The sequence below is a fragment of the Cnephaeus nilssonii genome (assembly GCF_951640355.1).
Source record: "Cnephaeus nilssonii genome assembly, chromosome: 19".
Taxonomy (NCBI): domain Eukaryota; kingdom Metazoa; phylum Chordata; class Mammalia; order Chiroptera; family Vespertilionidae; genus Cnephaeus; species Cnephaeus nilssonii.
This window is the reverse complement of record NC_137090.1, coordinates 41,591,937-41,616,907: the sequence shown is the minus strand read 5'-3', so window position 1 is coordinate 41,616,907 and position 24,971 is coordinate 41,591,937. Positions and strand designations below refer to the sequence as shown.

The 24,971-nt window shown below is 43.3% G+C and overlaps 1 protein-coding gene across 4 annotated transcripts in view; it reads left to right on the top strand.

Moving 5' to 3' along the window:
- Positions 1-24,971, top strand: part of STX8 (syntaxin 8) — a 246,148-nt gene that overhangs the window by 134,949 nt on the left and 86,228 nt on the right. For 2 of the 4 annotated variants that reach the window (XM_079799291.1, XM_079799293.1), the window contains exon 7: positions 9,768-9,869. In XM_079799291.1, coding sequence (XP_079655417.1) covers positions 9,768-9,869 — 102 coding nt within the window. Of the gene's footprint in view, positions 1-9,767; positions 9,941-10,161; positions 10,374-24,971 lie in introns of those variants that run through there. The other 2 variants (XM_079799290.1, XM_079799292.1) reach the window with 2 other exon arrangements.

Below are 24,971 nucleotides of genomic sequence, written 5' to 3'. Positions count from 1 at the left end.
AGTGCACTGACCACCAGGGGGCAACTCCTGCATTGAGCATCTGCCCCCTGGTGATCAGTGTGTGTCATAGCGACTGGTTGTTCCACCGTTTGGTTGATTTGCATATTAGCCTTTTATTATATAGGTTTATTCTATGTGTATTGAAAACCAGACATTATAGGTCTTGCTTTCAACTGTCAAACAAATATTAAAGAACTCAATTGGACAACACTGCATTATATTTACCCAGATGCTTCCCATTTATGTTGCTCTTCCTTTATTATTTCCGATGTTCCAGATTTCCTACTGGTATGATTTCCCTTCTGTCTGAAAAACTTCCTTTAGCAGTTTTTTGTTATTGTTGTTTGTTTGTTTGAAGGGTTTTAGGATTTGGGGTTTTTTGTTTGTTTGTTTTCTGGTCTGCTGACAACAAATTTTCTTAGTACTTAGTTATCTGACAGTGTTTCTTCCGCCTTCATTCCTAAAGGATATTTTCACTGGATATAGAATCCTGTTTTGACAGTTCTTTCAGTTGAACTTTAAAAATATTACACTTCTTTTTTCTTTCAACTCTGTTCACCTGTAAGTAATGTATCTTTACTTGTAAGTAATGTGTCAAATTTTTCTGTGGTTGTTTTCAATATTTTTTCCTTTGTCTTCAGTGTTCAGCAATTTGGATATGATGTGTCTGGGCATGGATTTCTTTGTGTTTATCTTGTTTGGGGTTTTCTGAGCTTCTTGAATATGTAGGTTTATGTTTTTGCTAAATTTAAGAAAATTTCAGCCATTGTTTCTTCAAATATTTTTGCTGCCCCATACTCCTTTGCTCTCTTTCTGGGACGCCGGTGACATATTTGACTTTTTGGGGTTGTCCCCAGGTCTCTGAGGCCATGGTAATCCTCCTCACCCCACTCTATTTGCCTGGTGCTCTGAGAACTTAACTGTCACACACTGGGCAGTTTTGTTTCCGTAGTGCTCCTGTTTCCATGACCTCGTGCCCTGTTTGACCAGTCGATGGGTGCTTTCTGAGTCCGTGCGCAGTTATGCCTTCCTCTTACCGATGGCGCCCACCTCAGTGTGACTAGATTTTGAGTCCTTAGGTTACAGCCTTGGTTCCTCAGATCTCTTTTATTCCGTTGTCTTCTGATATTTAGTGTTTCACAGGAACAATCTGATGCAAGTTAATTAATTTTCTTAAGTTCAAAAGCTGGGAAGCTTCTCTCCTTTGTCTGCCATGTTGAAAGCTTCAGCATTTTTTTCTTTTATTCTGAAATTCAGAAATATCAAGAGATATTTCTAGACCTTTTTTAAATTAATGTTCAAAATTTGGTGAGTTTTTTTCATATTAAAACTCACATGTTGTTTTTTTTCAGCTCAAAGGGAATTATTTATTTGGTTATTGTTTCTACCTCAGTTTTCCTAGATCTTTATATCTGTCTCTTCCCCCCCCCCCCTCCCATATTTTGTCCTCTGTAACTTTTTTCTGTGACTTCCAGGAGACAGGTCAAGCTTGGTTTATAAATCTCCTATTTAGATTACAATCTGTTTAATTGCCCTGGCTGTGGTATTTAACTTGACAGTTCTGCTTCTATCTGGATGCAGCATTTCTAGTCATCTTAATTCCCTCTTGGTGGCTCTCTGTTCTGCTTGCGTTGATTTGGTGTCCTCTTAAATCTTGTTTGTAAAAATTAAGAAACCAGTTTCTCCAGGTTTCTCTTATCTGGAAGGAACTGTACTTTCTAGGGCAGCCTGGGCACGGGATGAGGAGAGGACGTGCCCTTGAATGCTCCTCAGGTGCTCCCCATCGGGAGCTCTTCATTTACACCTGCGGGCTGTTTGCTCGTCTTCACACACACAGGTCAGCGTCTGTTGTTAGAAGTTGGGGAGGTGCCATCTTGGTGCAGGTCCACATTTCTAGGCCCGGATGAAGAAAGAACGAGAGGCCTTGGCTGGTAGTAAAGAGGAAGCAGGAAAGGAGCCTGTGCCTTCCGCCTAGCCCGGTCCACCTGCTCCTGCTTCAGGCGCTCGAGCAGGTGTGGCCAGGGGATTCCTCCTAGGCCCCCAAAGCCTGAGCGTGTCCGAGAGGCTCTGCTTGGGGTGCTGGGGTTTCCTGCCAACTGCCCTGCCAACTGCCCCTACCAGTGCCAGAGGTGAGTTAGTGCTTTTCCTGCTGAGTCACACATTGGTCTTTCTGTTCCTGCTTTCTGTATGTATTGGACGCTTTTTCCTAGTGCTAGGTATTATTAGAGGTCATCTCCCCTCCCCCCTCTTAAAGCTTCCATTGTAGGAAGTAGAGGGAGTTAAACTAATACCTGTAAGAAAAGCTCTTTATTCACTGTTTGTTTTTTAATATTTGTCTTCAAGTGGTGTTAGCAATATAAGCAAAAGGCCAAATAACAATGACTTTGCAACTGCCAGCATCCATTCTGATACGAAAGGCACCATAATTATCTGAAAATGTGCAGCACATTTTCTGCCTTTACATGGAATTTATTGAGACCATAATTGGGAGTAGAAAAAACATGAAATATAATTGGAGTCAGATATTTTGGTACCATATAATATTTGTTACTGCTTTAGATCCTGTTAATTTTGCATCATCTTTTACATTGTCCATTTTTTCCCTTCTACCTGTTGGAATGGCACCTGGGCGGAAATATAGGCTCCTTCTGGAAGCCAATGCAAATACTTACAGGAAACCAAATACCGGTTTCTCTGGGGGTTGTGCTGTCAGGAATCTGAAAGAGTCCGCTGGTTGTTTCTCAATCTGTACTCTGAAACCTGTGTGTAATTTGCTTGGAATAGAATCTGGTTGGGGGAATTCCCACCTGAGAAGCCTGTGGGCTGGAGGGTGGGAATTCCCCCAGCCTCCCTGCCCTGGGAAATCTTCTGAGGTCAGGATAACTGACAAGGGAGCAATTCTAGCAAACCAACCAACAGTGGCAGTATAAACCTTTCAAACGCTGGCCTGGCAATGTGTCTCAAAGCCTATGCAGCCATCATAATCGCACGTTGTTAACTTCAGGAAATGATACAAGAGAAGGAAAATGATAATAGAGGAAAGAATTCATTGACTCATTATGTAGAAATAGAGGAGCATTCTAAGTATTTCACACTTAGAATGAATGTTTATTTAATGACTAACCATTAGAAATGATAACTGGAGGTATAGCAACATCAAAGAGTACAAATGATATGTTCATGGGGGCAAAAGACATATATTGCAAGTATAGGAAATAGAGGGCGTTAAACTAATACCTGCAAGAAAAACTCTTTATTCACTGTTTGTGTTTATAAACAATATGTGTTTATGGCAAATCTTAGAAGGGAACACATAAAGGTAGTTACTGGGGCATTTGGATAATATTTTAGTTTTTCCCCCTCTTCTTTATAAACTTCAATTAAATAACTTTCATAACTTAAAAATAAAGTTTTTTTAAAAAAACACACAAAAGAAACAAAAAACAGAGAACAACAAACTAGTAATCAGAAGAGGTAACTCCTCAGTGTTTATTACTGATTTTTGCTGAGCTAATCTGCTACAGAAAGTTTATTGACCTCTAAGTTATGAATATTTACAAATTTTAAAAATCTATCTATAAACGCAGTTAATATGGAACAGCTGACATACTTAGCATCAGACAAGGATTATTCTGTGCTTGACTTTCTCTTAGCAACAGAGGTTTATTAAGCCTGAGTGTTGTATCACATATTGCAGCATAGAGCATGTCATGAAATTCTGACCGTAATTGGTAGCATGAGAACAATGTGCCAAGCAACTATTGGAAGCACAGGTGTTACTGTGGAATATCCTGATAGGACATGAGGAATGGATCATAAAATATTCACTTATATATGTCCTATTAAAATAAACTCAGCTGTGTTCTTTGCTGACTAGACAAAATTGAACCCATGTATCCAAGTCTTTGCATACATTTCAAGATGAATACGGTGCCCTAAGCATCAAGGTGTCACCAGATCTACAAATCTCTTCCTCTGAGGATCGGCTAAAGTTTGCAGCTAACTGTCTTTAGCCTAGAAGAGCTATATGAGGGGAACTGTCTTGTGGGAGAACAATGGACTTGTATTGTTCTAGCAAAAACTAAAGTAGAAGTTGAAGCAGGCAGATTTTCAGCTCAATGCATAGAACCTTACAATAACTAGTCACCCTCCAGCTCAGCCTTAGAGCTAATTTTCTCATGAGTTTCCATGTTATCAGCCACTGGGAGTGTTCAGCAAAAAATTAACCACCCCACTGCCAGGGTATCTTAAAAGGCAGGGAGCAACTTGATGATCCCATGACCTCTTGCTGCTCTAAAATTTTGTTAAGAATCTTTTGCTTTGTCTTTCCAGCATCCATGTATGTACTCCTGTCTGCCTTCCTTCCTTCAGAAAAAATCTTAGGAATATCATAATATTGTAAACTTTTATTTTTTTCTGATTTATATTTTTAATTGATGTATAATTTGTATACAACAAAATGCACAGATATTTAGTGTTCAGTTCTATGTGTTTTGACAACTGTATACATTTGTGTGACTAGTTAGAACATTCCTATCATCTGGAAAATTCCTCATGTCCCTTTTAAGTCATTCCCTCCACCCCCAGAGGCAACTACCTCCTGATTTCTATCCAGTAGATTAGGTTTAACTTTATACTTTGTATACATAGAATCACTAACTACATATTGACTTTTATTTTCTTATTTTAGCCAACAAAATGCATTTGAGATTTATACAGTTGTTGTATTTATAAATAGTTCTTTGTTTTCATTGCTGAATAGTATTCCATTGTACAGATAAAGCCCAATTTGCTTATTCATTCTCATACTGATAGATATTGGGGTTGTTTTCTAGTTTTTTGTTTTATATAATAAGACTGCTATGTATATTTTTGTGCAGGTCTTTTTAAATTTTTGTTTGGCAAGTATTTAGGAGTGAAATTTCTGGATCAGTGTCTGGTTAACTTGATTAAACTGACAAGCACGTCTACGATTACCTTTGTGCCAAATCTTCCCCAATAATTAGTACTGTAAGTGTTTAATTTTAGCATTCTGATAGGTATGCAGTAGTGCTTGCCGTGGTTTAAACGTGCAGTTCCCCAATGACTAATGGTGAGCTCCTCTTCATGTGCATATTAGCCATTTGTACATCTCCTTTTACAAACATCGGTTCAGATCTTTTGCCTATTTTAAAATAAGGTTTCTTTGGTATTTTCATTGTTAATATGTATGAGTTCTTTATGTATTCTAGATACAAATATTTAGCTATATGGCCCGTAAATATTTGCCAGTCTGTAGTTTGTTTATTAATTTTCTTAATGGTATCCTTGGATGAGCAGAAAAAAATTTTTTATGAAATCCAGTTGACCAGTTTTTTTGTCTTTCGTGTATAGCCTTTTTATGTTCTGTCCAAGCATTTTTGCCCACCCTAGTTCATGAATGGTTTCTATTTTTTTTTCTAGAAGATTTACAATTCTAGGTTTTACAGTTAGATCTATAAACCATCTCAAGTCAATTTTTTTTTGTATAGTGGGAAGAAAAGGTCAAGATTATTTTCATTTGCCCATACAGATTTCCAGTTGTCACAACATCACTTGTTGAAAAGACCTTTCTTTCCCGATTTGGCTGATTTTGTGATTGACAACTTTGTTGAGAATTAATGGAGTGCATCTGTAGGTGTGTGCGCGCGCGTGTGTGTGTGTGTGTGTGTGTGTGTGCGCGCACACACACACACACACACAAGGTCTATCTCTGGGTTCTGTTTTGTTCCATTGATCAATTTGTCTATACATATTCCAATACCACAGTATTTTGATTATTATATATTTATAACAAATCTTGAATCTTTTCTTTGTTAAGATTATTTTGGCAATTCTAAAACACTTGCATTCCATGTGAATTAATAAACAAACTACAGACTGGCAAATATTTGTGGGCCTTAAATTGGCTTGCCAATTTCATTTTTAAAGCCTGCTAGAATTTTGATTGGAATTGCACTACATCTATAAATCAATTGAGGAGAATACACAGATAACTTTAAAATATTGAGTCTTTCAATCCATGAACATGGTATAGCTCTCCATTTATTTAGGTCTTTGATTTCTCCCACAATGTTTTATAGTTTTCAGCATAGAGGTCTTGCACACTTTTTATTAGATTTATTTCTAGTATTTGATGTAGTTTTGGGTGCTATTTTAAATGATACTGTTTTTCACTTTCATTTTTCAGTTGCTTGTCACTATTATATAGAAACACATTATTCTTTACAATTGATTTTGTACCTGTGGACGTATTAAATTAACTTAATATAGTGGTTTTATGATAGATTCCATAGAATACCCTATGTACACAGTCATGTTAGGTATACATATTTACATCTTTCTTTTAAATCTTTTTGCCTTTTTCTTCCTCATTAAACAATGTAGGACTTCCGATAAAATAGTCACCAGAGGTCATCAGAGCAGATGTCTTTGCCTGTTCCTGACCTTAGAGAAAGTGTTCAGTGTTCATTAAGGGTGATGTTACCTCTAAGTTTTTCATAGCTGTCCTTCATCAGGTTGAAGCAGCTCCCTTTCCTATTTTGTTGAGATTTTGTGTCATGAATGAACACTGAATTTTGTCTAATTCTTTTTATACATTATTGATATGATCATATGATTATCTCCTTTAATCCAATCATTGATTTTTACACCTTTCTTCTTTTCTAATATACGTGTTTAAAGCAGTAAACTTCCCTCTCAGCACTGCTTTAGTTGCATTTCACACACTTTTATTTTGGATTGTCATCATTCAGTTCAAAACATTTTCTATGTTCTTTTGTGATTTGATTCTTATCCCATGGATTATTTACAGGCAGTTTCCTTATTATTCAGACACTGGGGATTTTCCCATTTTTTGTCATTTGTGTTCTTTCATGATGATGAAAATGTTCTTTTTATATCTGATCATACTCCTTGGCTTGAAGTCTGTCTGGTCTAATATTAATAAAACCATGCCAGCTTTCTCATGCAAACACTTTCTATGGTTTATATTTAAAGTGAGTTTCTTATGAAAGGATATAATTGTGTTGTCTTTTTTCAAAATTTTGCCTGACATTCTTTGTCTTGTCATTGAGCAGTTTGTCCATTTATATTTACCTGACCACTAATATAGTTGGGTTTAAGTCTGCAATCTAGGTATTTATAGTCTTTTAGTCCTGTCTACTCTTTGTTTCTCTGTACCTCCTTTTTGCCTTTTTTTTTTTTAGTGAATCACGCACTTTTAGTATTTATTTTTATTCCCTCTGTTAATATTTTTAAAGCAATAACTCAGTGGTGGTGATGACAGTGGTAGTGGTATGTGCTTTGGTTTTCTTTTAAAAAATACTTAGAGCTTTGTAATTCAATATAATAGTCACTAGCCACATATGGCTATTTAAGTTTTAATTAATTGAAATATGAAAAAAAATATGTCCCTGGCTATAGTATGGAGAATGGATTGAAAGGACCCAGGAGTAGAAACAGGAAGGTAAGTTAGGAATTGTCTTAGAAACAGTGGAAAATTTTTGTGAGATACTAGTAATAGAGTTTAAGAGAGATGGTAGGATTGAAAGATACTAGGGAGGGAGAATCAACTAGAGTGGCTAAAAAATAGAATGTCTAATGAACGAGAAGGGGAAGGGAGAAGGTCAAGTAACTCCCAAGATTTCTATCTTGGTCAAGCAAAGGAATGATGGTGCCATTACGGGAGGGAAGCAATGTTTGGGGGAACATGAAGAGTTTAATTTTAGAGACCTGGAGAGTCAGAAGTTTGCAGGAATTTCAAGAGAGATAAGTAATAGGTAGTTGGCTATATGGGTCAAGAATTTTGGAGAGATAGAGCAGAAAATTTTCATGTTTTTAATAGAAATATTGATGAACTAAAAGGCATAAAAAATCACCATGGTAGTATTATAGAGTAAAAATAGAATGCTTGGGATTGCCAACATTTCAGAGTAAGAGGAAAACCTAGATAGAGCTTATAGACAGGCGAAAGGAAAAATGGGAGCGAGTATGTCATTGAATACAAAGGAATAGAGAGTTATGAATGAATATGAAAGATTTTATAGACAGATGCTATATAAATACTTGAAAACTTGGCTTCGATTCACTTTTTAAAGAAGCAACAAAGTGCTTTGAAATTGTTCAGTGCTTTTATCTTTGAGACTTCATTCATTCATTGCCTTTATCTTTCAGTATTTATTTTATTTTTTAAAATATAATTTTATTGATTTCAGAGAGGAAGAGAGAGATAGAAACATCAATGATGAGAGAGAATCATTGATCGGCTGCCTCCTTCATGCCCTCACTGGGGATCGAGCCCGCAACCTGAGCATGTGCCCTTGACTGGACCCTTCAGTCCGCAGGGTGACGCTCTATCCACTGAGCCAAACCAGCCAGGGCAGTGTTTATTTTATCTTGGCTGTGTACCAGGTACTCTCCTGGGATGGGAGGCATAGAGATGAATAAAAGTTTCTGTCATAGTCTTTCTGTACAAGAAAGGCATGCAAAAAATAATTAGAATACACAAATCTAAAGTTCTGTAAGTAAAGAGAAGTTGCCGGAATCGCTGCAGCAGGCTGGCAGGAAGAACACCCACCCTCTGGGCCTCTCACGTGCTGTTCTTTTTGCAGGGCTTGCCCTTTCCCTGCTTCTCCCAGGTGGCCTTCAAACTCAACTCAGCACTCTTCCAGAAACCTCCTTTGACTTCCTTGTTTGTTTTATTCTTATGAAAAGTGATGATGTGTATTGGACAACATATCTCTAAAGGTATCACTAAAAAAAAGAGGAAGAGAAGGAAGGAGGGAGGAAAAGAGAATCAAAATGGAAAAATAATATTTTCATTATTTAAAAAATTGAAACACGAAAGAAAATATAAGGAAATTCACTCAGGGTCCCATCACCTAGAAATAAATAAATAATCCAGATATATCCTTCTTGGTTTTTATATAAAAAGATAGATTGAAATATTTTTACATAATTAGGATCATACTATATATATATGCTATCTTAAATGTTAAGTGCTTAATTTCACTTTTAAAAGATTAGTGTTAAAAATAAAAAGACAAACCACATAAAGGATTCTTTATGAGAGAGTAATTACCAAAAAATCCATCTAACATTTCATGAAATATTGAAGCTTTGGTGATTTTATAAAGCTATACATTGCTATATATTTTACTTTTTAACAGCTTAATAGGGCTCTGCTGTGAGTGATGAAGAATAGCACCTTCAGTTTCTTTTCCCCTCCCCAGTACATCCTGGTTTCCAGTGGTAATCGCATCTCCTTTCTGTAACCTAATCCACACATCTGTTTATTCTCTGCTCAGTATTCAAATGGATGCCGTTCTCACCATCCTCTGTGCCATGGTCTCTGGCTTCTCCATTCTTAGTGACTAGATTTCACCGTCAAGCAGGTCTCTTAGGAAGGACCCCAGTTGTCCCTGACGTCTCCTGCACTGTCTGTCTGTCACCTTGAGCACTTGAATGACCACTTGGCTGCCGTTCAGGGGAAAGGTCATGCGTCCTTTCCCCTGAACTTGTGACGTGACTCCTCTGTCTATTGTGTTAAACCAGGTTTTTCTTTACCACTCCACTTTCCCCCTTTTTTTGAATCAATATGGCAGTTTTCAAAGAACACACATGAGTTTTTGCCTCTTCCCTGGCTGCACTGGGAGGATTATTCCTGGGAAGGCCCACACAGCTCTGCTGCTTGGACGTGGCCAGGGCATTTTGGAGTATTAACCACGCATCTTTGTTTTCCGTTGTAGAGATCATCGATGACCTTGCCAACCTGGTGGAGAACACCGACGAGAGGCTCCGCACCGAGACCCGGCGTGTGACTCTGGTGGACAGGAAGTCAGCGTCCTGTGGTGAGCGAGGGTGTGGTCAGGGGGCCGCCTCGCCCGCGTGCGGGCGCCTCTGCTTGGGCTTTCCCACGTTTGTCTAGTTCAGTGATGGGCAACCTTTTGAGCTTGGTGTGTCAAACTTCGCCAAAAAACTGAGCATAACTAGGGTAGTGTGTCACTTTGAGGAAAAAACATTATTTCGCGATATTTATAGTTTAAATAACATAAATGTTTCATCCTCGGCATGTGGCCGCCTCAGCGGCCGCGTGTCATCAGAAATGGCACAGACACGCGTGTCAGAGGTTCGCCATCACAGGTCTAGTTACTGCAGGTTTGGCTGCGCTTCTAACACGGCAGCCCCATCTGATGAGGCACACACTGCTAACAGATAACCCAGGTCTCGTTCAACTGAAATGAGTTGTCACGAGTTCAGGGGAAGTAAAATGTATTAATTTTTTAAAATTTAAAAGAAGGAACCTTTCTGTGTGCTTATAGAGAAGAATTGCTTGGGAAGCTGTGTGACAGTGTGCGGGTTGGTGATGATGGAGCTCTGGGTTTTCAAGGCAGTCTTGTTCACTGCTGTGCCTTGTTTTAATTGAATCAAAGCTTAGTTGTTGAAGGGAGAACTCCTGAGCAGATACAGCCCAGCTTCTGAAGCTCAAGTGAGTTCAAATCCTGTATTTGGTGGTGTTATCTTTGGCAATCATTTTACTTCTTAATACCTTGTAAGTAGAATGGGGGTTCACATGCCAAGATGAGGGTCACTCGGAGTGATTTCAAGGCTGATTCCCAGCCCCCCAGCCCCAGAGGTTCTGATTGAGTAGGCGCAGGTCAGAGTTCAAGAGTGTTCGCTATGTAACAGGAATGCCAAGCAGTTCTGATGCAGGTACTTGCTGTTCTGTGAGGTTCCGATGCAGATTTCACGCGGTTTATGTTACACGCGGCCTGCGTCCCATGCCTTGTCAGACCGAGGCCGGTGCTGATCCGCGGTGGGGGCAGTGGGAGCAATCACAGTGACTGTCGCCGGTGCTCCATCCCACAAAGGTACACCAAGTTTATCGAGCTGATGCTTTTATGGTAAATAGAAATACAGCATGACAAACAGCTATTGATTCGAGGACATGCTTAGTCTAACTTGTAGCCCTTTCAACACGAAAAATATAACGGATCCCTCTGATCTACCTCGTTTTAGAGCAGCGACCTCTGTGCAAGGGTCACCTGCGGCTCCACCTTGAGAAGCATGGCCGTCCACCCCTGTGTTACTTGCTGGTTAAGCAGAAGTCTAGCACAGGCCGAGGCAGGACCAGGCAGCTAGCGACTCCAGAACCTCAGAAGAAGGGAAACTGAGGGGCTGACCTGCTTCCCTTTTATCACCTGTCCTGCTCCCCCCACCCTCAGTTCCCATCCATCAGACACCAACCCACTCTGTGCTCCTGTTCCTGAGGCATGAGTTCCTTTCCTCCTGCCAGAAGCCCAGCCTCCTCCACTGTGCCTCCCCAGCCTTCTCACATAACTTCTTCTCTGCACATGACCCTGGAACTGGGAGGCAGAGAGATGTGGGTTCACGCCCACCTGCCTCTCTTACTCTCTTCAATTTCTGTATAAACTTAATCCTGCTGAGCCTTGGTTTCCTCAGCTATAAAAAAGGGGAAGATCTGATTATCAGAATTAAACTGTATAGAATCTGGAACGTGTGTAATGCTGCCCATCTTCCCCGAATTTCCCTGTTTATGCAGAGAGGCCTGAGAGCACAGTGGGTAGCAGGCTCCAGAGCCGGAATGTGCACCCAGCTTTGCTGCTCACCAGCTGGATGGCCTGGGGGAAGCTCATGCTCACCTTTGCCTTGGGCTTCTCATCTTTGCAATGGGAATGAGAGGGTTGTTGTAAGAAACGAATTAATATAGATAAAGATACAAGTTATAGCTCATACTGAGAGAGAGGATACAGATACAGATATCTAGATTATACTAGAGGCCCGATGCACGAAAATCATGCAAGAGTAGGCCTTCCTTCCCCCGGCTGCCAGCACCAGCTTCCCTCTGGCACCCAGGACCCGGGCTTCCCTCACAGCCCTGGCTTCGTCCAGAAGGATGCCCAGTCTAATTAGCATATTATGCTTTTATTATTGTAGATAGCACTTAGAGCAGTGTTTGGCACATAGTAAGCAATGAGCAAGTATGAGGCATTATCATTATGTCTGAAGGAGGAAGACTCTTCCCAGTTGAGGGATAACTTTCCCAAGGTCTTTTTTATCTGATGAGAAATCATGTTGCTATTATTTTGGAATGAACATATTCATAGACAAGTCGATAAGTTTTGTATTTGCAATGTAGTGGCCTCAGTATATGCCGTTCATAGAATCACAATGAAGAACGTTACTTCTACTGTTGCTACCTTTTAAATTTATGGTATTACCTAGTGTTAGTTTTTATACCCAGAAATTTCCATAAAACCTTCTGAGCTGAACTCTGTTTCATTTTTTTTAAATAGAAGAAACTTAGAGACTCCTAGAATTACTGAAATGCATGTTTATGTTTTTAAAAACTTGGTATCTTAAAATATGTTAACTGTAAATTTATCGTATGTCTCATTTGCATTTAGTAATTTGTTATCTAGTGGTTATCTAGTAGGTATATGTTATATTTAACATATATTATCTATAACAGAATTACATGTAGTGACTCAGAAGGGAGATGCAATAGGACAGCAATGTCAGGTACTGAAAGAAGAAATTTTTTATTCTTCCAATGGAAATACTTTAGAGATTTGCTTCTCTTATCCCTTCAATTTTTTCCTAATATTTACTTAGCAGCTCCATTAATGTTGTAGATCAACACCGAATAACTATCCTTCTACCATTTCTGGTGCCTGATACCTCTAAAGGAAAACGTACTGCACTCATATTTTTAAAGGAAACGTGTAATTATGTATGTGCTTGTTGACACGCAGTGCAAGTTTTTCCCACAATCCTGCAGGTTCAGCATGTGGCCTCTGGAGCTCTAGGGTGGGGGGTCAGACTTGTATTTATGACACCCAGCAATTAACTTCTGAGACTTCCATTGGTCAATATTAAGCCTTTGAACACTAGGCATGTTGTGGGATTTGTTGAGTAGGTCTAGCAGCCCTTGGCAAAATTAGCCAGACCTTTTATTTAAAAATTTTGTTTTATTGTGGTAAAATATACATACCGTAAAATTTACCATTGCAGCTATTTTCAGTGCTAAGCACATTGACATGGTTGTGCCAACATCACCAGCATCGTCTCCAGAACTTTTCACCATCCTAAACTGGAACTCTATCCTCATTAAACACTTCCATGGCCCCTGTCAATTACCATCCTACTCTCTGTCTCTATTCTAAGACCCTCTGTAAGTGAAATAACACAGTATTTATCCTTTGAATCTGGCTTATTTCACTGAGCATAATGTCTTCAATATTCCTCTACTTTGTAGCACGTGTCAGAATCTCCTTCCCCTTTTTCTAAAGCTGAATAATGTTCCATTGAATGTATATACTACATTTTGTTTGTCCTTTTCTTTGTCAGTGGACTCTGACTATTGTGAATAATGCCACTGGGAACATGAGTGCACTAGTATTGGGTCAAGCCTGTATTCTGTGCGTATACCCACAAGTGGAGTTGCTGCATCAAATGGTGTTTCATTTTTCTGAGGAACCACCATAAGCTGACCTGTTGTGTTGCCTCCAGCCTCTAAACTCTCAGGTACTGCCTAGGGCAGTGGTCGGCTAACCATGGCTTGTGAGCCACATGCGGCTCTTTGGCCCCTTGAGTGTGGCTCTTCCACAAAATACCACATGCGGGTGCGCACGTACAGTGCGATTGAAACTTCGTGGCCCATGCGCAGAAGTCGGTTTTCGGCTCTCAAAAGAAATTTCAATTTGGCTCTGTTGACTAATGAGTTTGCCGACCACTGGCCTTATTTTCTTATCTGATAGAGCCCTTTTGCAGGCAGGAGTCAGGGACTTCCACAGCCCGAGAGGGGCAGGCAAGCAGAGTAAAAGTGAAGTCCCCGGGCTCACTCCAAACTGGAAATGTAATAGGAGATGATGATGATGATGATGATGATGATGATGATGATGATGATTGGGCCCCGAAGAGCTACACGCTAGGATAGAAATGTACCAGAAGGAAACTTGCCTTTGAGAACTGTAGAGAAGGCAGCCTTGGCACTGAACACAATAGAAGAAAAACAAAGGAAAAACCTACATTGCCTGATAGGTGTGGCCCAAAAGGCCCTCCTCTGGTTTGCACCCTGGGTATCCATACTCAGCATGGCCAGGAAACCTCATACCCTGAGTTTGGTTTGAGACGGACTCACCTGTAATAGCTCCAGGTATTTGGCAGAAACAATGAAATGCCTCTTTGGAGAAAGGCATATTTATACTCAGTCGCTAGGATTCAACCAAAAAAAAATTTCCAGGGCAATGACCAGCACATAGTCAAAGATACCTAGGATACATGGAACAGAATAACACGGGCCAGGACCAGCAACAGACCACAGAAACCAGTCCGCACAGACGTGCAGTGCTCGATCATCAGACACGATTATAACATCAATTGTGCTTACCATATTTAAAGAAAGAAATGACAACCTTGAAAGGATCTTCAGAGAAGAGGGGACTATAAAGAGTGACATAGAACATTTGAAAAGGGACCAAGTAGAACGTCTAGAAATAAAAAGTAACTGAAATTAAAAACACACTGGACATGTTTCATACCAGCTGAAGAGGGCAGCAACCAGAGAGATCAGAAAAGAATGAACCTTTCCTTAGTGCTGGCATTCACAAGAGGAGAGCCAGATACCATGGAAGTTCAATTATGGTCTTAATAAGAAAGGTGTTTGGGGGCAGGGGCTTGGTCCAGGAGACTCGAGACAGAGCAGGGAGTTAATCACCTGCTTTTCCCAAATGCAAGCCCAGATTAATCGTTTCACATGTAAACACGTTCATATACATACATGATACTGCAAGCAAGAGAGCTCTTAACAATTTGGGAGGTGGGGATCAAGCAGCTCCCTCCTGTGTAACTCGCTGGCTGTTCACAGGGCACGCTATTCCTGTTTAACGGAGAGCAGCCGGCACATCGCTTTACTTAAGGGACTGCGAAAATAGGTTGCGAACCGTGAAATCTTTTGTTTCCCTGCCCTCAGCGTATCTTCCTTGCTGATCGGATACATCAGTCATAGATGCTTTTGCAGTGAGGAAATTTCTAGTTATACGTACAGACTGGATTGCAAGGGGCCACACAGAAGGGCCTGGTGATGAATTTGTTTGTTCAGTTGTTAACAAAGGACTCAAGCACCTCTTTGTGAACCTCTCGCTCGGAGCCCAGGCTTTAACATTTTTCCCGAGATCTTTGCATGTTGTTTTTTTCCTCCCTTTTCTTACCCACCCTCACCTCAATGATAGCATCAAGTAGAAAACAAGATTGTCTTTTTCCAGCTTCTAAATGTAAATTAGACTGATATTTTCCATTGGTACCTATGTGTATTTTCAGGTCGCTTACTTGTAGTGAGAACATCTGTGTAAAAGCAGGATCTTTGTAATTGCAGTTTAAATATTCAGTGTGCCTCGTTCTCATTAGAATTCAAAATAGAGCCCCGTCTGCGTCTGAGGGACAGGCAATTGTGAGGGGCCAGACGACTAGTCCTGAATGACTCGGGCTGAGGGACAGCGCTGCCTCCCAGCACACTGACTATTACGTAATGTTGTCTAAGCACGTCGATTGTGATTTTAGCAAGGTTTCAGCGATGTGGTTAGAAATCAGCCCGGCTTCCATTTGCATAAACACTTTCTCATCCTGGGACCACGCGTTTGCCTTCAGCGCCTGGGCCTGTGGTGTCTTAGGGAGCGGTGAAGATGAGCATGGGAGGCTGTGGGCCTGCAGCCGGAGGGACAGACCCGGCCACGGTTTGGGCTCTGCCACCTACAACTCGGGGTGAGCCGTTGGCCCTCCAGTCTCAGCTCCCTTCTCTGTAACATTCGGGCAACAATGACTAGTACCCGTGCTCATTCTGCAGACTCCCGAGAACAAGTTGGTGGCATAGTGACTGGCTCTAGAGAGCCCTTACTAAAAGCCAGCTGTGTTAAAAGTGGAAGTTGAATCGGTTGCCTGGAGCCGCCTCAGGAGGTAAGACTCAGAGGCTCCGTCTGAAGCAGCGTACCAGGGCCTTTACGGAGAACGGTGACACCTCGAGTAAGCTATACCAGGATGTTCTGGAGCTGGGAGGCTAGCAATGACTAGAAGCAGAGTTGATTAAAAAGCAACTGAGACTGGAATTTGGAATTTTGTGGCCGAAGCCCATTCCCCATCATGGAATTAGTGAGAGCCCCCCGGGGCGCATGCGGGGGGGTGCGGTGCTGCCTGGTTTGTATCTCACCGAACACACTTTCTCTTAGGTTAGCTCCTGGGAGCCCAGTACAACATGGGTCGGAAACTGAGCTCTCAGCAGTCTGGTGTGTTTAACTGACCTTAGAGACAGTTTAATCTTTCAAGGGATTATTTTTAAAACCCTTCCCCAAACAAACAGTTCATCCGAAGGAAAAGAATAACCATGCAGTCTCCTTTATTCATCTTACTGTTTACGCAGAATATCCTTCTTGGCTATTGTTTCCTGCCTTTTCTTCTTTCTTCTGTCCTCCTTTGTTGAGATAATCTAGTTAAGCCCCTCAGCTCCCTTTTCTTCCCCTGCTTGCGTGTCTGTGTTTCCTCGTGTCCTCGCTCATTCGGTCTCTATGGGGAAGTGCCCAGTCCTCTGCCAATGCCTGTGTCCTCACAGCCATACTGTCCTCCAGCACCGCGCTCCCTCGCTCATTCACACATCCCTCCTCCTTCCTCCGTGCCAACACAGGCACTGGGCGAGGTACCGGAGCTGACAGGTACACGGGGCACAGTCCCTGCCCTCGGGGAACTTAGAGCAAATGGGAGGGACACTGGCAAAGCATTAGTATGGGACGCAGGAGAAAAGGGGTCTACGTCAGCCGAGGGGTCCAGAGGTTTCCGAGCAGACAGAACACTGGGCAGAGGTCTGAGGACTGAATAGAAGCTGCTTTTGGCAAAGGGCAAAACCGAAAGAAGCAGGGTCTGCAGTCCAGCCTAAAAGAGGGATGGAGGGACACACGAGGATGGAGGGAGAGAGGGAAGACAGAGGGTCCGGGAAGTGCTGTGTAGAGGTCAGAGCCTGAAGCAGGTGGCGTTAACGTTGGTGACTCAGCTCCGCGGAGGCCAGGCTGGAGCTGGTGGCGGAAGTGCCAGTGCTTTCTGGATGTCTCTCTGGAACATTTGCAGTAAACCTGAATTACTTGTGTACTTAACAAATAATTAAAATCTTAAGAAGAAGATACTTCTACTCAACATTTTGGTACTTCCTGTATTTTGTAAGAGTACAATAATACTGTATTTTTAAACCCCGCTTTTTTTTTTAAACATTTTATTATAAACCTATTTCCTTTTAGTTCCATTAGTGCTGTTCTATCAAGTGGCTGTTCTATCATTGACTTAAATACTTGTTTGGGGGAGTTTAGATTATTTCCACATTTTTCTTTATAAATAATGTTGCATTGCATGCACAAAGCTTTTTCCCATATTTAGGAGGTTTTTCCTATCAGGATGTTTCCAGAGACTGGAATTGGCTGTCTTCTAAAAGTGGGGCCCCGATTAGAAGGTTGTTTGAGGTTCAGGGAAGTGACAGGAAGCGGAGGGCCGGGGGTCTGAGCAGCGTCCCTAGGGGCCCCTGGGAGTGTGAGGTCGGGGTGCCGCATCCAGAGCCGCTGAGTGAGGCCAGCGCCTCGGAGTGTGTCTGCTCCCCTGCTGGAGGAGGGGTGCCGGCACGGCCAGGCCTGGCTGCTAGGGCGGGCAGAGGAGGAGTCTGGTCTCACTGGCATCCCGAGTGGGAAGCGACGCATGGTCTCCTGCCAGGACTCACATGAGGGGAGCTCCCTCAACATGGAAATGGGGGTAGATCTGAACCACCAGGGAACAAATACAACAAGTTGTCAGTTACAGATGGATTTCCCAAAGAGGGGGTGAGCAGTGGTAAGCCTTTTGATACACATTACCAAACTACTTTCCAATGATGTATCAGAAACCACCCCCACCTGAACTTATTAGCCACAGGTTCTTGCTGAAATATAGTGCCTCTCCGCTCTCACTCTCCTTGAATGACGCCTGGTATTCGAGGTGGTTCTATTAGAAATGGCTCCTCCTCGCGTTCTGAGGCACAGCACTCCCCCGGGGTTTATCTACCCCTGCAGTGGCTTACTGCCTCCCTCCTTGGTCCTGCTGTTTGTTGAATGCCACGCCAGGCACTGAGGGTCAGACGTTGGAGAAGACCCGGTGCCTGGCACTCAGCCCAAGAGGAGGGCAGCAAGCTCAGAGCAGCGCGAGGAGGCTCTGCTAGTTGTGCGCAGGCGCTGGGGAAGCAACCTCCTGGGCCGCTCCGGCTGGTTGTGGAAAGTCAAATAGAAACATCACGAAGGCAGGGGAGAAAATAGCATCGCAGGTGGTAGGAAGCACAGGTTTGAAGGAGGCTCTAAGGCAGGCAACAGTACTCGGTTTCTCAAACAACAAATAGGACTGGCTGGCTGGGCTCACGGTGCCTGCTGGGAGGCGCAGAAAATGAAGCTGGACAGCGAGGACCAGGTCTGGGAGAGCCACTGGAGCTAATTCTGCCTTTGTCTCTCACCATGTTCTTTCCTCTAAGCGCAGGACCTGGGGCTCAGTCCTCGGCTCTTTTCCTCTTGACGCTTTTTCTCCAAGCTGCTTCGTTGACTCTTGGATGACGTCATGAGCAACTACCAGTTCTGCATGTCAAGGTCTGTGTCTTCCTCTGCTTCCAGTCACTGCCTCTTGACTGTCCCAGCATCCTCTCAATCCGTCCATGCTCTTTGTAGACTCATTATCTCCATCCCAGAATAGGCTCCCTCTTCCATGCTTCCTATTTTTTCAGGCTCAAACCTTCCTTCATCGCCTCCAATGCTTTCAGAGGCCAGACAGGCAGCCTTCAGGAATGAAGTGGGCCACTGTGGTGATCTCCAGGGGCACACGAGAGACTGCACAGCAGGTTCCTTCCGGTGGGATAAAGCCTAGAATCGCCAGATCATCTGTTTGTTTACTTCTTTAGGAGAAGCCTGAACTCTGGATCTTTAAGTAAAATCTCCCAATATTTTAATGCTGACAATAAATTAACATTTAAAAAAATCTGTGTGGGCCAAATAACACATGTCGCGGTGTACTACCTCGGGACCTCTTGCGTACACATCGATCTAGGTAGCCCCTAGGCCTGTTTGAGACTAACTCTGAAAATATGTCTCTTCCCTCTTCGTCACTCTCTGTTCTTACCACTCTGTTTCTGGCTCTCGTCACATTGATGCAGCCATTAAAAATCGTAATGAAAAGTCTGTTTATTGGTACAGAGGAATGTGCATGATTGTAACCTTGATCATATTTACATAAACGGGCTCCCCAGCTTATGAATGTGGTGTCTTAATGCAGCAGACATCTACCTGGCTATCAGGATTACAAAGATAAATAAGATGAATCCCTTCCTTAGGTGCTGTTACTTTTTAAGCATGCCTTTTTCAATTGATTTAAACTGCCCCCCTCCACCCCCAGACATATCTGCTATATTTTAGAAAAATCACTTTTCTCCATCATGAAGATAATAGGTACCAGGTAGTGAAACCATATAGCATAAAACTCTGAGGAGGCCTGCTTCTGAAATCCGAGAGTATTGTGGCACTCCAGTGAATATATTGGAGTTGCTCAATTTTCATTTCAGGAGCTAAAATGTACAACTCACAGACCTCTCCTCTCGGCGCCTTACATTCTCCCTCCCTCCTGGGCCTTGGAGTTGCTCATGAACTTCGTATAATGTGTACCTGTGAAGTGTTTGTAGCCAGATATCTTTTATATGCGACCACATCACTGTTGTCAGCCTTGATTTTGAGTTCTTACTGTGGAAAAGCTAGTTTTCTGCTAATGGCATTTATTTAGGGAGCAGTAATAGGAACACTAAGTTCAAATGTTGATGCCTCAGCTTAATCCAGGCAAAACAAAACTTTTCAGAGAAGCAGAAAATTGGAAAAGCTTTATTTAATGGAAGGTGATTGATAGGGGCTGACAGCCTCCCAGCCGTCACCGTGACCACCTCAGAGGCTCCACGCTCCTGTAATCTGTTATGAGGTATGACTTTTGCTATCATCAAGGGGGTCAGAAATGATCACAAAGTAGAATCATTTTTTGATTATTGTTTTTGCTTGGTGTGGTTTGGAAAGATAAGGTGTGATTTCCAAGAGTGGCTTATGTAGCTATGGAATAATAATTACACTGTATGGGCCTTGGTTGATGCTACTGCTGATGTACGTGTTTGTGCGTGTTTTCTGGTAATGTTTGTTCACCAGTGAATTCAACTGCTTTCACCCGCCCCACGGGACCAGCAAGCACTGGTTGCATTTAGAAAGACTATCAGGAGGCCTGGGACAGAGTATGCTTTGTGTATGCAAAGTATACAGTACCTCTGCTATTTGTCTACTGCTTATGGGGGAAGAGCACCCCACCACCGCTCAAGATATTTTGCCAACCCAACCTAATCCTTCAGGGGTTCACCATTACACTCAAGTGCTTCTCATTCATATATTAATTTTATTGTATACTAGAGGCCCGGTGCACAGAATTCGTGTATGGGGGGGGTGTGTGTCCCTCAGCCCAGCCTGCACCCTCTCTAATCTGGGACCCTTTGAGGGATGTCTGACCGCCTGTTGGGCCTAAACGGGCGGTCAGACATCCCTCTCACAATCCAGGACTGCTGGTTCCCAACTACTCGCCTGCCTCTGCCTGATTGCCCCTAACCACTTCTGCCTGCCAGCCTCATCACCCCCTAACCACTCCCCTGCCAGCCTGATCGATGCCTAACTGCTCCCTGGCTGGCCCGATTGCCCTAACTGCCCTCCCCAGCCGGCCTGGTCACCCCTAACTGCCCTCCCCTGCCAGTCTGGTCCTCCCCCAACTGCCCTCCCCTGCAGGCCTGGTCCCCCCCAACTGGTCTTCCCTGCAGGCCTTCCCACCGCCCAGCTGCCCTCCCTGCAGGCCTCCCCCCCCAACTGTCCTCCCCTGCAGTCCTGGTCCCCCCAACTGCCCTCCCCTGCTGACCTGGTCTCCCCCAACTGGCCTCCTCTGCCGGTCTGGTTACCCCTAACTGCCCTCCCTGCTTGCCTGATTGCCCACAACTGCCCTCCCCTGCAGGCCTGGTGTCCCCCCCCCTTACTGCCCTCCCCTTCAGGCCTGGTCCCCCCCAACTGCCCTCCCTTGCAGGCCTGGTCTCCCCCAATTGCCCTCCCCTGCAGGCCTGGGTCCCCCCCAACTGCCCTCCCTTGCTGGCCTGGTCTCCCCCAACTGCCCTCCTCTGCTGGCCTGGTCACCCCCAACTGCCCTCCTCTGCTGGCCTGGTCACCCCTAACTGCCCACAACTGCCCTCCCCTGCTGGCTATCTTGTGGCAGCCATCTTGTGTCCACATGGGGGCAGCCATCTTTGACCACTTGGGGGCAGCCATCTTGTGTCTTGGAGTGATGGTCAATTTGCATATTACTCTTTTATTAGATAGGATTTGTAAATTCAAATGAACTGAAGGATTGGATTCTGTTCTGACTGCAGTTACCCAAGCTGATAAGCCTGGGAGGGAAGTCATGATGTCTTTTTATATATAAAATCAATAGCTTAGACTAGATGGCCTTTGAGATTCCATCCAACTCTCTCATCCTCCTTCCATACCCCTTTGAAGATAACTAGACACTCCTGCCACCCTGCACACACACACACACACACACACACACACACACACACCAGTAAATCAGATCTAGGTCAGACCTTTGTCAATCTCTTCCTTTCACAGAGTGGCCAGCACCAGGTAAGATACATGCAGAGATAAATCATACCTAAACAGACTTTTACCTTAAATGTTATATATTGCTGTGTTGGTTGAAAAATGTTGAAGAAACACATATAATACACTTTTTCTCATCAGAACAAAACAAGAAAGATAGGAAGGGAAATGGTACTAATGGAAGGTATGAGACAGTCTGGTGGTATGTAACCACTTACATGGGAAAAGGAAGGAATGGGGTTCCTGAGAGGAAGTCTTCAGTCCGTGTTCAGAAGTACTTGGTGGATAGATTCCTTACGCTTTCCTCTCAAGTAGGCATTATAGCTCTGGGACTATTTTGAGTTACGTTGTTATTGTTTGTTTAGTTTGTTAGTTACATTTTTAAAAGTGATCTGGTGGGTGTTTTTTTATCTTTTGAGGAAGTTCCCTAAAACTTAAGTTCTGGTAGAGATGTTCATGCCTCTCCCTCCTTAAAAATTATAACTATAAAATAGGTTAAGTGGACATGTAGTTGGTTTAGGGTTATTAAACACATAATTATCCACAAGTGGGTTATCTTCTTTGTCTTTTATCAAAACAAAAATTTAAAGGTCAGGTCACCTTCCTGACTTTCTAGTGCTTGCTGTCCTGTTTGATAGGTCCTCCGGCCCAGCCGGTGACTGTGTGTGCTCAGAGAACGAGACTGTTTTACTTCACTATTAGTTGTGATACCCAGCATTGCCCAGGAGAAACAGGCACCATTGATGGAGTTGCATAATGTCGACCGTTGGCGCCAATTCCATGCCCACAGGAATCCCCAGTTTGTGGTGTGGGGAAGAAGGAAACTTGATTTATGCAAAACAGCTCAACTGTGATACAGCCAGGCTGTGAAAACAGCACGCATGTGAGGGGGCTGGACAGTGCCGGTCTGCTCTGTGCTGGGCTGCTCTGCTCCGTGCTGGATGGCTGCATTCTGTGCCAGTCTGCTCTGGGTCGGTTCCGGCCCGCTTTGCTCCATGCTGGCCTGCTTAGCTCTGCTCTGGAAGACATCTTCGATGTTTCAGCTCAGCCAGGGAACTGCATTCTTCAGTCTTCGGTGGAAAGGGCAGGTGTGCTCCTAGGGCCACGGGGGAGCTGGCTTATATAGACAGAAGTCCCTGCCCCTCGTCCCTAATTGGTCTGTCTTCATGCAAAGGAGGACTTCAAATTCTTGAAGTTTGATTGGTCCAGAAGGCACTTCCTGATTGGTCAGAATAGAGGCACTCTGGTTGTGTGGAGCTATGCATCTCCAATTGGATGGGGGAAGACTCGGTCCTATTGGTTGAACTGGGATTGCAGGAACTCCTTTATAAGGGCTGGCGCAGCCGGCAGGACACAGTGCAGGCAGGCAGCTCAGTGCAGGCTTTTCCTTGAAGTACAGTTTGCATGAGAGGCCCCAGTGTAGAAATGGCTGGAGGCTGTGTGTTTTTTAAAATTTGAGCCCACTTAGCCTCCAGGAGCCCTTCTTAGTAGGTATCTTCTTTCTCGGGGTTCACATAGAAACAAATTAAAGAAGGAGTTATAACATTTTAGAAATTATAGCAGTTAATACCTGGCAGTAGTCACTTCTAACTCTGCAAAGCCCTTCTGCCAGCCACTGTTGTTGCTCTGTCCGTAGTAAATCCCTGCTCCTACTGCTGTTCACCAAGCCCCGCGCTTCACTGAGGTGCCCATGTGAGCAGCTGGTGCCCATGTGAGCAGCGGCTCAGTCGCAAAGCAGTGCTTACAGTCCAGAGGGCCTGCCCTCTGACTTCTTTTTGGTCCTAAGGACACAGATGCCCACTTGGAACTGCACAGGTTTGAATAAAGCCGGAGGGGTTGGATAGTTTAAGGGAATTTGTGGTATTCAGGAAACAGATACTTCTTTGCCAAACCCTTTGAGAGTAGTGTGATGAGACTTGATGTTAACTTTTAAAGAACGTGACTCTAGGCCTTGTTGTATTAATTAAAGTCTTTATCAGCCCTAGGGGATCCATTAATCAGCTCCCACAGCCTCGCCGGTACTCGGTATTTATTTTTTTTACTCATCTTTCCTTTGTGTTTCAGAGCCAGGCAATGATGATAAGTTTCACTCACTGAACCAGCGTTAAATCCCTTAGAGTAATTGATTTGGGGCTCGTTTTCCATCACTGTTGGGTTTTATCTGTCCATAAGTGTGAACACTGAGATCAATTTCTCTAGATTAGAAGCAAAATCATCTTTGTATGGGACTGGGTATCAGTGGTCCGTGACACACTCCCCTCCCTGCACTCCCCGCGCCCACCCCCCCACCCCCCCGCCACCTGCCTTGCCCCATGTATCTCACATACCAGAGGATGCTGGAAATAAGCTGGGAGCTGACTGCACAGCGGGCGGTATCTCAGGGGCCCTGGCAGAGCAGGGGTCCAGTGGTCCCCAATGCCCTGCCTCCCCTGACGTGTGCTTCTAAGAGCCCTTTCCCTTTTTGAGACCTTAAGCAGTAATTCCTTTCACAATGACTCTTGGATTTCAGAAAAATCTCATTTAAGAAAATTACTGCAGAAATGGATCTAAGGTTTTTCGTCATTGCGTTGCCATTTGTCTGGAATAGCCTCTTACCTTGTAAATTCACAGAGAACTGGAAAGACAACTGAAAGTGGTCCCTTTATTTATTTAATATTTTACCTTTCCCTTTAAAAAAAATTTCACCTGAGGATATGTCTATTGATTTAGAGAGAGAGGAAGAAAGGGGAAGAGGGAGGGGGGGAGGAAGAGAGAGAGAGACAGAGACAGAGCGGGGAAGAAAGGGAGGGAGGGAGGGAAATATTAATGTGAGAGAGCACCCCAACCAGGATCAAACCTGAAACCTAGGTGTGTGCCCTCTCTGGGAATCGAAGCTTTTGGTGATTGGGACAATGCTCCAACCAAGCCATCTGACCAGGGCGAAAATGGTCACCTAAAGAAATGAATTAATATGGTGGTGGCAGGAGCATGACAGTGTGAATATACTTAATGCCACTCAACTGTCCTCTTAGGTACATTTTATGTTGTATATTTTATTACAATAACTCATTTTTTTCTAATTAAAAACTGAATAAATACTTGGTGCTCTCCATTCCATGAAATTATGATAGAGTTCGGATAATATAATTTCTAAAATTCCTTGGCATCTTTAAAATAATGTGCCACATTGGTTCACACAACCATTTTTTTTTTAATTTCTTTATTGATTAAGGTGTCACATATTTGTCC